This window comes from Equus caballus, chromosome 22 (assembly GCF_041296265.1).
Source record: "Equus caballus isolate H_3958 breed thoroughbred chromosome 22, TB-T2T, whole genome shotgun sequence".
NCBI lineage: Eukaryota > Metazoa > Chordata > Mammalia > Perissodactyla > Equidae > Equus > Equus caballus.
This window is the reverse complement of record NC_091705.1, coordinates 41,927,192-41,941,391: the sequence shown is the minus strand read 5'-3', so window position 1 is coordinate 41,941,391 and position 14,200 is coordinate 41,927,192. Positions and strand designations below refer to the sequence as shown.

General features: G+C 43.0%; 1 protein-coding gene across 6 annotated transcripts in view; it reads right to left on the bottom strand.

Annotated features, from left to right (window-relative positions):
* The window catches only part of TSHZ2 (teashirt zinc finger homeobox 2), a 439,082-nt gene that overhangs the window by 75,161 nt on the left and 349,721 nt on the right, over window positions 1-14,200 (bottom strand). The window contains exon 3 of one of the 6 annotated variants that reach the window (XM_070247187.1): window positions 9,483-9,989. The exons of 4 other annotated variants lie outside the window; for them this stretch is intronic. Coding sequence is in view for 1 of the 2 variants with exons in the window: in XM_070247186.1 (XP_070103287.1) it covers window positions 9,832-9,989 (158 nt within the window). In the remaining variant the exon portion in view is untranslated. Of the gene's footprint in view, window positions 1-9,482; window positions 9,990-14,200 lie in introns of those variants that run through there. One more of the 6 variants, XM_070247186.1, reaches the window with a different exon arrangement.

Sequence of the window (14,200 nt, the reverse complement as noted above, 5' to 3'; positions counted from 1 at the left end):
TCGTCCTTCCCCTCATTGCAGGTTGTCTCTGTCCTGAGAGTTTTGGATTTGGGGGTCACATATGCAGTTACTATTAATCTTGTGTGAGTCTGTGGTCCCAGTCTCTGAAGGGCCGAATGATATAACCCAGACAGGAAATTGCAGGCTCGAGGGAGCCATGGAGTACCTGAGAAAGGCCACAGGGCACAAGAAGAGCAACTGGAATAGCATTATCCTGAACCTGCTATTGCTTATCTCACCCGACCTCCCCTCACAGCCTTCTGTGCTGCTCAAGCCCCCCACACTCACCCACACCTTAGCACCCTGCGTTGTGTTGGCTCACATGGTGGGATAACATTGTGATGATTCATTGATTTTTTTCCCCCCTTCTCCAGGTCTTTTAACCGCTGTGAATGTTGCCCATTTCATTGGGGTTCCGTCACTGAGGAACCAAGATCCTAGCATAAACAATGGATTTGATAAAATACTTTCTGAGCCAGTCTTTGTCCTCACTCATCCCCAACCCCAGCACCGGAGGTGGAAGGAAAGGTCAGGCTTTGGGGAAGGAAAGCATCTCAGGAAAGAGGAGAGAAAGACGCTGGGGCAGGTCTCTGAGGAGTGCTCTGAAGTTTGACTCCCTCCCCTGTGGGGTTAGATCTAGGGAGGGAATGAAAGAATGCCCCCAGGAAAACTTGAGGGTCAAAAGGAGAGCATCCCCTGCAGCCCTGGGAAGCCCCTCAGAGCCCCATCCTCTCCTGCAGTGTGAGCCAGCCCTGTCTTGATTTTCATGGTATTTGAGCAGCTTTTGGAAACAGCCAAGCTTCCCTTGTCCCCAAGAAGAGCAGAGAATTCAGCTGAGAAGAAAGAGCTGGCTGACATAGGTAAGTCTTAACGTATGAGACATTGTTAATTTGTGAAAATTGCTGCCGCATGGAAGCCAACTGCTAAAGTGAGTGATGGTGGTAAAGAGAAAGGAGAAAACCATCTAGAAAATCAAAGATTGATGGAGAGGATTTTGTGTGGTACTAGTATCCTTAAAGATTTTGCAACGTATCTTTTGGATAATCAAGGGTCTGCTATGTACTAATTCTCTCCGAAGAAGAATGAGGAAAAATTAGCATGTACTGTGGACTGGCTTCATGCTTGGTATTTTACACACATTATCTGCATTCTCTGATTTAATCACCAGTTGGAGGTGGGAATCATTATTCTCATTTTCCAGATGATACAGCCAAGGCTTAGTGGATAAACGAGTCACACAAAATCACGTAGCTATTCAGTGATGCATCCTGGATTAGCATCACTCACACAACATTCTGCATGTCATGGGCTGGAAATAGAATCTGAATTGGTGAGACCAGCATATTCATCACTATAGTATCTCTTTTATTATAAATGTTTCCTAGTTTTTTGGGATAGAGAAGATTTCCTAATAAAACTAATATAATAAAAATTATTGTATACTATATAAATATAATAATATATAATGATAATAATATTATGGTTATTACCATTATTAAAAATAAAGATGTACACAACTCTGCTCTCTTGAACCATCCCCAAATTAATCCCTCTTAAATATGCAGAAAGGGGTTACCTGCTTCTCCAGTTAAGTCTTGGCAATGAAGTTGATTTTTCAAGAATGTCATAATCAAACCAATCAATTGGATAATCAACCTAGATAATCTAAGATTGAAAAATGAATTCTGCATCCCCACCAGCTACCCCCATATATTTTCATCGGATTTTATTAAATAAAGGATGCAGACTCCTTTTGCATTGTATGTTAGAAATAGTCACAGCTCTGCGACAGAACAGAGCTTTGCAGCCCTCTGTCATCGGGAAACAGGCTTCATGAATTTTACCATGTCTGAGAGCTATCCATATGTTCCATTATTTCCCTAATCGTCTTTTCAGAAAAATTAACATACTTTTAAAAAACTTCACCTCATTTAGTTATACAAAATAGTACATAATTGCTAAAGAAAATCTTTTTTCCTCTCATATTACCTAAAATCACCTCTACTGCAGATAGTAGTAGGAGACCCACATTTTTGGAAATACCAGAATGGAAGAATTTAGCGTAGTTTTCGATAAAACTTTCATCACACACACACACACACACACACACTCTTTATCAACCTACAAGTTAGACTCCCCTCAAAGTTGGTGACACTGATGTTGAAATGACCTAAATGACATTCACTGGGTAAGCAGACACAGATTATACCGTCCATTTTGGTAACCGGTTTCTCAAAAGTAGTTTTCGGCAGCCTTTGCTGCGCACTGTCTGTCCCAGCCCTTTCTCCACGGTTTGCTACATTTGTGACACCTCAGTGATTTTTCTGCTTTGCCTTCTGACCTTCCATGAGGGAAATCTATGGCAAGATCATAAAGCCTGTAGAAGGAAGAGGATTTTAATCACAGATGTCTTGGATAATTATTAACCAGCAAGCCCCTTGGAAGAAAGCCATTTTTTCCCGTAGACTCTTGGGGTTGTTTTGACTTTTCCCCCCGCGGTGTCAAAGGTGTCCCTTAGAAACTTTCCCGTTTGATTTAATTGCTGTTTAATTCCTAAAACATTGCTTCAATTAGACATCCTGATTTATGGCACCATTGGGCTTCTCTTGGCAAAGACGTCCCAGGAGGCTGTCCACTTCTAATTGACTGATTTTAAACAAGCTCATCTCTTCTGCTCTGAGAATGTCTGACTGTGCTTAGGAGCATCGGAAATATTATATCCTTGAGTTCGTGTCAGGTTACTTTCCGAGACTCAAAATTAACCTAATAGTTTGAATGACAACTTAATCAATTTACTCACTCATTCTATGTTTATTGAAGGCCTTTTACGTGGTAAGCACTGTCCTAGGTGAGAGAGATGGAAAAAAGCAAAGCTAAAGAATAAACAAAAAAATCACACAGTACCTGTCTGCCCCATGTCGTTAGTCCAGTATTTGAGTAGCCAGAGTGAGATAGGAAACATTGAATCCAGTGTTTCCCGAGAAAGAATAATTTGTTTACTGTCTTCACAACTTTCCATATTCTTGATCATCTCTGATATTATTTTCTTTAGTAAGTTTATTTACATCAATTCACTTTTAAAAAATGTAAATACCGTCTTTAGCTTGTCTTTAGCAGCATCTGTGAAGTAATAGGTTCCATGTGGCAGTTAGAGTTTTAAAATACATATTAAAATTAATTTTATAATACATAAATGGGCAATCCAAATAAAAAGTATTCATTAATTACACTACCTAAAATCTCACTTATTACAGAGGTGTACGTTTTATATTTTGGAAAACACTGGTTTAATCCTCAAATGCATTAATTGAAGTCCCAGGATGAGAAAAGGACTGGACAGGGGTTTAACTTTGTCATGAACGTTCAGAGTCTTAACAGGGAGGCAAACCTGTTGGGACCTAAAAGTAAAAGGTCAGTATCAATTTGAAGAGTTTACTTTGGCCTTCCAGCTTCAGATGTGGGAGATTTTGAAGGAAGTTTTCCTTCACTAATATTGCATCTTTGGTCTCTGCATTATGTCCTAGTATTTTTATCTTTGAAACAGAATACCTGGAGAAAGCTGGAGTTTCTCTCATCTTAGGATATTTTTGTACAAATGGAGAATATATTTGAGGTAGTCATCAAATCCAGAAATGGGCAAACTATGGCCCATGGGATATGGCCAGTAGCCTGTTTTTGTAAGTAAAGTTTGATTAGAACACAACCAAACCCACTCATTTATGAATTGTCTATAGCTGTAACAACACAGTTGAGCAGTTGCAACAGAGATGGTAAGGGCTGCAAAGCCTATAGCATTTACTATCTAGCCCTTATAGAACAGGTTTGCTGACCTCTATAATTGATAGATTCTGACCAAACAAGGAAGTGCCAAGGAATAGTCTTACTTCCGAGCTACTGAGAGAGCCCCGTTTGCCTGGGAACCTTTAGAGGGCCACACGAGGATGTAGGACTCCCCAACATGCTAAGAGTCTGCAAGAAGAAGGCACAACTAACTACGATGTGAGGCACTCATCTTTCAACTGGGATGAAGGTCCCATTCACAGGTTTTCTCCTTCTCTGTCCCATCCTGTGGGATGTTTTGCTGGTGTGAAGAGAGAAATGATAATGTTCTTGAAAGGGATTATAAAATGTCACTCTATGAGAACAAGACCTTGACTTCCACAAGCCTTGGTCAAAATATATACTTTTGAGCTGAACTTGTGATGACTTCTTGGCTATTTCCATGAGGCCAAGGACATCATGTTTTCAGTAAAGTGCACTGTGATTCTGTGAGGCATACTGACCCATGGCATCTCTGGAAGAATAAAGATGGTCGCAAATTCTTTGTTATTCCTACTTCCACTCTTTTTGAATCTAGCCTAGGCCTGTGACTCACTTTGACCAACAGAATACAACAAAAGTGACTTCCATCTAGGTCATAAGACACTTTGCAACTTCTGTGGTTCTTTTAGAATGTCTGTGTGGGGAAAGTCAGTACCACATAAGAGGTTTTACCACCCCGAGACCTCCACATTGTGAGGAAGCTGAACTAGCCACATAGGGAGGCTGGAGAGAGAGGGAGGAGAGAGAGAGAGGGAGAGAGAAATAGAAGAGATGCCAAGCTAGTTCCAAGCTGCTCCAACCATCCCAGCTGAGATGCCAGACATCAGTGGAAAAGTCCAGCTTGGATATTCATCCCAGGAAAGACTTCAGGTGACTGTAGCCCCAGCTGTCATCTGTCTGCAACCGTATGAGTGACCCCAAGTGAGAACCACTATCTGAGTCAGGTCAACTCCTAAACTGTGGGAGGTAACAATAAATTACTTTTTTAAGCTACTAAGTTTTGAGGAGGTTTGTTATGCAGCAATAGATCACCAGAATGTCCTCGTTATTCCGAGGTCCTAAGGGGTCCCAGAAGATGGTGGGATCTGCCAGCAGTAGCCAGCAGTCATTTCAACACATAGTTCCTGCTCATGTCTCCAGCCCAATTTAACACCACTCTTTCTATTGCTTACTATTAGGATGACCCATTCATCTTGGTTTGCCAGGACTTTCCCAGTTTCAGCACTGCAAGCCCCGCATCCTGGGAAACCCCTGAGTCTGGAGCAAACCAGAACAGTTGGTCCCCCGATTTACTACACATTAGCCCCGGTGACTTTCTTCTCTTCCTCAAATCCATCAAGTTCCTTCACACCTTGGAGCCTTAGTACGTGTTTGTATCCCTTCCTCATTTGGCTAACTTCTCTCCAAACCTCATCTTCTCAGAGCAGTCTTCTCTAACTTCCAAGACTAGGAAATATAGACTCTTGTTAACACAGACTCTTACAACACTTTCTACTTCTTAGTAACACCAAACTCGATTGCCAATTATTTATGTATTTATCTGATGAATATCTTCTCCTCTGCTAGTTGATGAGATTCAAGCCTATGAAGATTGTGTTTGTTCTTGTTGCTGTTATCATATCAGTATTGGCATAGGAGGCACTCAATAAATGAAAGAATAAATGAACGAAAGAAGACAAAGTGGCAAAGCTGGTGAGTAGCCAGAACTACAGTTTATGTCTCATTTGGAGGGAAAAGGCAGAAAGGGTCAGAACTGTTCAATCCTTTTGGTAAGGTGATGACCTGATTTGATCCAGGTGCCAGGGCCAGGGCGGGAAACATGATGTCAGTGCACAACAGTGTTTCCCAATGGTTCTAACAAAGGCAAATGGCAATTTACAATTGTCTAATATTCTATCTGGTGGTCTGGATGTCATGGGAAGGAAAAACCCCATGGTTTCCTGGGATGGGAAAACGAGCAGTTCTGTTGCTCCAGTGCACGGCTTCCAGTAATTGCTTGTCTGTGCGCTTTCTCGTGCTTCTCTTCCTTGGTAGGTTCAAAGGAGACAGAAGTGCAGTGATGACTAATGGGAGGTTCTAGGAAGATTTATTGGACAATTATCAATGTTTTTACTCACTCAACTTTCCTTTAGTAAGTCATTATTTCATTTGGGGAATAAGTACCACTCATATCACCCCTCAGATCCTGTCATTTCATCTCCTTGCTTTATGCTAGTTTGTCGCCTTGATTTGTAGAAGTATATAGACTGTGGATCGGAAGAATTTCTCACGAAATGAATTTGAGTTTTATTCTTCTGTCATTTTCATACTCATGCAGATAAGAGTTGATATAATTCTGTGTTTTTCAAACTGCGATCATTTGTGGGCCACCTTCACTATTTGTGCCATATTCTAGAACCTATTTTATTATTATCCCCTTTTAAAAATTGACTAGGTTTTTTTTTTAAGTTAGTCTCACCCCCAGGTCATAATCCGTGTAATCATGGGTGATGGGCTGGTGTGTGCATATCTATGTGTACCTGTGCACATGTGCATGTATATGAATATAATTCTCAGTGAAATAAATGCCTGAAAATTATAATTTAAAAATATGCTCATAAAAGCCATAATTTCATGAATTATGACTTGGAATAAAGCTATGTTAAAAAGTAGGTTTTTTCCAACTTAAAATAATCCTGTTGGTATATGTAGTGTAAATACCACACTTTGGGAAACAGGGATGTAGTCCAAGGTGATCTGGTCTCCTTCTAACGGGAAGCCAACTGGGAACTGCTGCTGCAACACGAGCCTGTGGCCCAGGAAGAATCTTTTCCAGGCTTCACTTGAACCCACCCGGATCCTCGTTCCAGAAGTCTGGTGCTATTCACCTGCAGCTCTGACTTTATAAAAATCTCACTCACACAATCTTAGCAACATCCCTGACTCATGGCTTTCTCTCAGATTCCACCATCAGCCAAGCCTCCAGCAAATCCTGTTGGCTCAGACTTAAAATATGTCCCGAATCTTGCTGTTTCTCGTGACTTCCAACCTACTGTAAGTTATCATCATCTCTCTTTGGGTTGACTACCTTGTCCTTCTAACTGGTTTCCCCGTTTCCATTGGGTTGAAAGTATAAGAACAGGAAAGCCATTTTTAGTTGGTTATTATGTACTGGATACAAGTAAACTCTCATTAGGAAATAAGAAAGGCAATTTAAATATTTAAAACACTTGGAACACAAATGGTAGAATAAAAAAGACCAAAATGATTCGATGGCTTCATAATAACATCTCAGGTCAAAATCAGATAGCCTCTTTTAAAATCCCACTGAACACATTTTCTTCATAATTTGTCATCTGTCTTAGACATAGCATACAGGGTGATTTTAAATTGATATGATATAAGAATAAATACCAAACCAGTCAAAGAAGTCAGCAAATGTTCAGAATTATAGAAAACCATAGAAATGGGCTATAATTGCATCATTATCTAATCTCCTTACTTTTGAATACCTTTGCTAAGAATGGACTCACTCATCTTATGTCATTTTCTTTTCTTGTGAACTTTTCCATTTTCTCACAAGAACAAGACATCCATATTTTAGGGTTGGCTGTATTTTGTCGTGCAAAGCAGTAAAAAGACTCATCAGAAATGTGATGGAAGGGAAACTCAAGAAGAACAGTAGTTAGAAAAGGCCATAAAGGAACATGAGTGAAAAAGCGTGGAGGACTTTTCTTAAAATTCTTTATTCCCTGGGATGAAGAAAGTGAAAAAGTGGACTGGTTTTCTGCCCTGAAGGCTCTCTGTCGTGATTCCTATAGGGAGCTTTTCCGAGGGGTCCACTGGAGCTTGAAGTCTAGAAGTGAGGAGAAACCAAGTTTAAAAATGTCAGAGGAAATAAAGCCTTTTTTCTCCTGAAATAGTTTACCACTAATGACATTTTCAAGTTGCTGCTGAACTTTAATTTGGTATGGATGTTTGGAAGTTGATACAAACTTTCCTTAAGGAAGTGGCTGACCAGCACTGACTCTCAAGGAAAGCTAGAAAAATTAGAGTCACAGAGTCAGGAAGATGGAGGGGACCTTATTGGTAGTAGAATCTGTACTGGATTGAATAGAGTGGCCCCCAAGTTCATGACCATTGGATAGGGTGGTCCTAATCCAATGACTGGTATCCTTATAAGAAGAGGAGAGGACATAGAGACACACAGGGTAGGAGGAGGCAGAGTTTGAGTGATGATACAGCGATGAGCCAAGGAACATGAAGAATTGCCGGGAGCCAGCAGAAAGTTAGGAAGAGCGAAGGGAGGACCCTTCCCTGGAGCCTTCTAAGGGAGTGAGTCCCTGCTGACAGCTTGTCTTCAGACTTCCAGCCTCCAGAACTGTGAGAGAAGAAATTTCTTTGTTATGCCACCCAATGTGTGGTCCTTTGTGTGACAGCCCTAGGAAACTTCCAGCACTCATCCGAAGAACAGTGTGTGCCTGACTTGCTCTTGGTGTGAGGGCCAAGACAAACCAGTCTGGCAGCCCATACCAGCTCTCTTCCACTTATTGTTCTCTTCCTGGAGAGATGGGCATCCTAAACTTTGCAGAATAGGTTTTAATCATTGTATGCTTCCCAGATTTCCAGGCCAGAATCTCCATCCCGAAGAATTCGTAATAGAGGCCATACCCATCTGTAGTGGATTGAACTGAGTCCTCCCGAAAGATATGTTCAGGTCCTAACTGGTGGTACCTGTGGAGGGTGCCTTATTTGGAAATAGGGTCTTTGCAGATGTGACTAAATTAAGATGAGGTCACATTAGATTAGGTGGGCTCTAAATCCCATGACTGCTGTCCTTACAGAAGCAGAGAAGACACAGAGACACGAAGAGAAGAAGGCCACGGGAATGAAGGAGGAGGCAGAAGTTGGAGTGAGGCAGCTGCAATCTAAGGAATGCTGGAAGCTGGAAGAGACAGGAAAGGGTCTTCCGCGAGAGCCTTCAGAAGGGGCGTGGCCCTGCCAACACCTTCATTTCAAACTTCTGGCCTCCAGACCTGGAAGAGAATTCATTTCTGTTGTTTGGAGCCACCCAGTTTGTGGTCATATGTTATGGGAGCCCTGGGAAACCAAGACACCATCTTTCAGCCAAACCCAGCCCACGAAAGCGTTCTGCGGGCTCAGAGAGCGTTGTTTTTTGAATACTGAAATAGTTGCTAATGTTTACAAATGGGAAGATTTCACATAACAACCGTGATTTCTGTTTTTTCTTGAAAAACCCAAGGAGGTGACAGTCACCCTGGGATTTCTTTCCCGTGTGGTGCCCACGTTGCTGAGTGGAGCTGCCTCTTTATAAAGAGCTGCCCAGTCCAGCTGTGCGTCCTGTCACTTCTCGAGGCCGGGTCTGCTGGCCCCGTTTATGGCACCTGCCTGCCCTCTTCGCCCTTTTAGGCCTGCCTTGACTCAGGATTCTTTTAAACTGTTCTCCTCGTTTTAGAGACTAGAAAAGTGAAACCCAGAAATAGAAATTCCCTGCCTCGTGTCACCCAGCGTGTCTGTGACAGGGGAGGGCTGGGCACCCGCGCTTCCTACTGTACCGTGCCACCTCCACCCACAGAATGCCGCAAGATGTTTCTGAGAGCAGACATCCAGATTTCTAGATTTCACAGACCAGCTTCAAAAAACTTCAAGGAACTGACAAAGAGTTTTCAACATTTTATTTTGCTGAGAAAGAATGTTAAAAAAAAATACTACCTTTGCCATCTTTTTATTAAAAAAGGTGATTCTGGGGCTGGCCCCGTGGCCGAGTGGTTAAGTTCGCGCGCTCCGCGGCAGGCGGCCCAGTGTTTCGTTGGTTCGAATCCTGGGCGCGGACATGACACTGTTCATCAAACCACGCTGAGGCGGCGTCCCACATGCCACAACTGGAAGGACCCACAACAAAGAATATACAACTATGTACTGGGGGGCTTTGGGGAGAAAAAGGAAAAAATAAAATCTTTTTAAAAAAAAAAAAAAGTGATTCTAGGGGCTGGCCCCGTGGCCGAGTGGTTAAGTTCGCATGCTCTGCTGCAGGCAGCCCAGTGTTTCATTGGTTCGAATCCTGGGCGCGGACATGACACTGTTCATCAAACCACGCTGAGGCGGCGTCCCACATGCCACAACTGGAAGGACCCACAACGAAGAACATACAGCTATGCACCAGGGGGCTTTGGGGAGAAAAAGGAAAAAAAAATAAAATCTTTTGGAAAAAAAAAAAAGTGATTCTATCACCAACAAAACAGGAAACACACAAGCTGAGTAAAAACAAAAATTGTGTTGGTTCAAACAGGCTTTTCACGACATCCTCTCAAACCTCACCTCGCTCCTTCTGCTCGCCTCCGTGGTCGCTCTGCCCTGCACCGGTCTCTGTGCCATTCTTTGAACACACAAGGTCATTCCCGCCTTGGGGACTTTCATTTATGGTTCCCTTTCTCCGAAACACCTTTCCCCGACATCTTTGAGGCTCACTTCCTCAAATCACTCAAGTCTTTCCTGAAATGTCACTTCCTCAACGGATCTTCCCTCACCCTACTGCATTCTCCATGCCCCATGCATGCTTTTCTCTTTTTATTATTATTATTATTATTATTTTGTGTGCCTGTGTATGTGTGTGTGTGTGTGAGGAAGATTGGCCCTGAGCTAACATCTGTTGTCAATCTTCCTCTTTTTGCTTGAGGAAGATTGGCCCTGAGCTAACATCTAGGCCCATGTTCCTCTATTTTTTATGTGGGATGCTGCCACAGCCCAGCTTGACAAGCAGCACTGGGTCTGCATCTTGGGTCTGAACCCATGAACCCCAGGCTGCCAGAGCAGAGCTTTGAACTTAACCACTACGCCACCACGCCGGCTCCTATGCATGCTTTTCTTTGGACACTTATCACCACCTCCATTGTCCATCTCTATTTACATATTATTTGTCTGCACTATAATAAAAACTATATGGGAACAAGGATTCTATTTTCATCATGCCTAGAATTGTGCTTGGCATATAGAATATACTTAGTAAACTTTATTGAACTGGATCAAATAATATGTAATACTCTATATCAATTAAGTTTCCCTTGAAAACCCCCCAACATCATCTTTATTTCCCCTCATTTTCCTCATGAGAAGTGAAAACGTTATCTTATATTGTTAGCAGTTTGTGGCTTGACTTTTGGATAATACCATGGTGATAAAAATTACCATAGGATTTTATATATAAAATTACCACGAGGTAATTTTATTTTTTATTTATTTTTTTAATTTTTTTAATCTTTTTTTTCTTTTTGAGGAAGGTTAGCCCTGAGCTAACATCTGTTGACAATCCTCCTTTTTTTTTTTTTTTTTTGCTGAGGAAGAGTGGCCCTGAGCTAACATCTATGCCCACCTTCCTCTACTTTATATGTGGGATTCCTTCCACAACATGGCTTGATAAGTGGTGCATAGGATCGTGCCCAGGATCTAAGCTGGCGAACCCTGGGCCTCTGGAACAGAGAGCGTGAACTTGACCACTGCGTCACCGGGCTGGCCCCCCACCAGGTAGCTTTATATCTGCTGGTATTTTGGTTTGGCTTAATGGTAACGATTTTGTGTGAAGATTTTGTAGCCTTTAATGACTCAACGTCCTCTAAAAGAAACCCTGCCTCCAATGAAAAATAGGTAAACCAAAAAAATGATAACCAAACAAATCGTTGGACAGCAATCCTTTTAGGACCTTCCACAAGCTGCTGTTAACGACCCTTTGTCCTAGGGCAGGGGGCAAACCAGTGTGTGTGTCCAAACCGTAAAATCGGTACGACATCGCTCTAAAGAAGTGTGCAGAAATTGCTTTCCTGCATCAGTGGTCATTGTTTTTTAATATCTGAAGCTCATGAAACAATAAAAATACACAGGTTTGTCTTTGTTTTTCGTTTCTAGTTGTTGGTTTGTCAAAAAAAAGAAGAAAAACTACTTCACCCCGATCAGTGCTTGCCATCTCAGGACTGCCGGCTAACGTAGGCACACAGAAAGCCAGACTAACTGGGTTAAGTAGAAGAAAGTTCTTGCAGAATTAGTAAATGCCTGAACTGTCTGGCATTTGAAGAGTGAGGCATTCTGAAGTGCTAGTTGAGGGTATGGGCTATGGGGTCAGAGCGAGGTTTGGAGCCCGGGTGCCGAAACTTAAAGCTGTAAGTCCCTGACCCAATTGTGTGGCCCAGGTCCTTCATATGCCAAGCTGAGCTACCAATGGTGGCACCTCATGGAATTGTTGCCAGGACTGAATGAGATAATAGGTGCAAATTACCTGGCATAGAGTAAGAACCGAATGTTGATATCTATGGTTATTAATATTTGAAAAGACATGTGGTTCTGTTGCTTTCTAGACCATAAGCTATTGGCCAAAGGGAAAAAAATATGGAACAGTGTCTGGTCTATCAACTTAATAATAACGACAATAGCCACATCTATTATGTAAGAGGTCCCTCCTGTTCGCCATGCCCTTGACATAGCTTCTCTCATCTAACATTTATGACAGCTCTGTGACAGAAAGCCTATTGCCACCTGCATTCAGGAGAAGAAAACTGACCAGCAGAGGTTGAGCCCTTTTCCACAGAGGCAGTGAGAGGGGGAGCTGGCGTCACATCCCAGGCAATTGGAATTCAACACCGAAACGTTTATTATCATGTTTGGAATCAACTCATGTTTTTGCACACAAAAAAGGCCAAAATTATTTTTAGAGGATATATTTCCTTAAATAGGCTAAATTCCTTCCCACTACCTCATTTTAGTGACAGACACACGGACACACAGAAAGACAACAACGTATCAACTCTACAGAAAAATTCTCAGTGAAACTGTGGACCGCGGGCCTGGCCACTTGACTCTTGGCGCTGATAGAGGGGTCCAAGAAACTTTGCCTCCGCAGTAGACAGTAATCCTTTTGCCCCTTGTCACTTACTCTGAAATGACACTTCAGGAGAATGGACCAAATAAATCTCCTCTCTAGGTGAGGCAGAATATAGGCATTCAGATTCTCTGGAGTAGAGACTTGGCAGTTTGTATTCCCTCTTCCCTTTCTTTGTTACATCAGAAGATTTGAATGCTAAGCCCTCCTTGCCTTTGAGGAAAGGGAAACTAAATTTTGGTTGACTCTGGCTTTGGTCCTAAAGGATCTTTAAGATTTAGACTTGTTGAGAGAACAAAGAGGAAGTCAGGCTTTTGTGGTGGCGGCAAGAGGGAGCTCTGTTCTCTGGCAAAAGGAGAAGACAGCAGAAGAAAATATCCTTGTGTCATCAGACTGAAAAGGGATTTGAGTTGGTGGAGAGGGAAGGGTGTTCCCGGGGGGGGGGGGGGCCCTGATTGCTGAGCTGGAGGGCTTTTCAAGAAGAGAGACCCATCGATGCTTGGAGGAGTTGGATGGGTGCCTTTGACAGAGAACAGCAGAGAAGCGCATTGGGTGAAAGCCCAGAAGCCATGAGGCTGTGGAGACATTGTCAGCAAGCCACCCTGTATTCACATCACTGACCATTGTTTGTCACTTGCGGTGGGGGACCACACCTTCGTTTTGTCAGAATCCAGCAGCTAGCTGGTCAGCTCCTGGACAAAGTGGCATTCATCCATGTCCTAAGACATTGCCCAGTTTCCATTTGACTTACTCTATGTAGGAATCCCACTTGCAAAGCCCCAGACACTGTGAGCTCCCCAAAAGGGGGTGGAGTGGCGATCTAGTGAAGCGGTAGTGTAGAAACCCTGGTGTACGTACTTTAGGAGTGCACACTGAATGACCCAGCTAGAGACACCCAACCAGGGATAGCTGTCGACAACACCTCTGTTACATGTGCATGAAACACGCCAGGAGCCTATGGTTAAGAGCCAAGTGGCCACTTAGGAGAATGTTTTGGAACCAGAAAACAGGCCAATCATTTTTGCCCAACCATTATTCTTCATGACAAAAGCTCCCTTCATTCTCAGGTCTTGGCTTCTTCAGGAGCCAGAGAAATACATAAACATTCAAGGACAAAGATTTTCTTGACTGGTGAAGAGTTGGGGCATCCTTAGTAATGGGCAAACTAATTACCCCCCTGTCTCCAGGATGGCTTCTGCATGCTCGCATCGTTGCTCTTGGCTGCTCTGCCTCCTGGTACATGGAGCCAGCATCCTGGAGAGCGGCCGTCAGCACTTCCATGCTTTACAAGGAGCATCTCTCCCCTAAAACCTGAGCCGTTCCAGGCCACGGCAGGATGACAGAGGACTTGGCCATCGCTGTAGAAACGGAGTCATTAGAAGTAATCAGGCCTCAGCCCAAATAGCAGCTTGGATGAAAGAGGGTCGTAAAACTCCCGCTGGAAGTTCCACTGGGGTTGGCAATTGCATCCTCTACATGTCGGCACAGCTCTGCCAAGGCAGTGCCCCTATG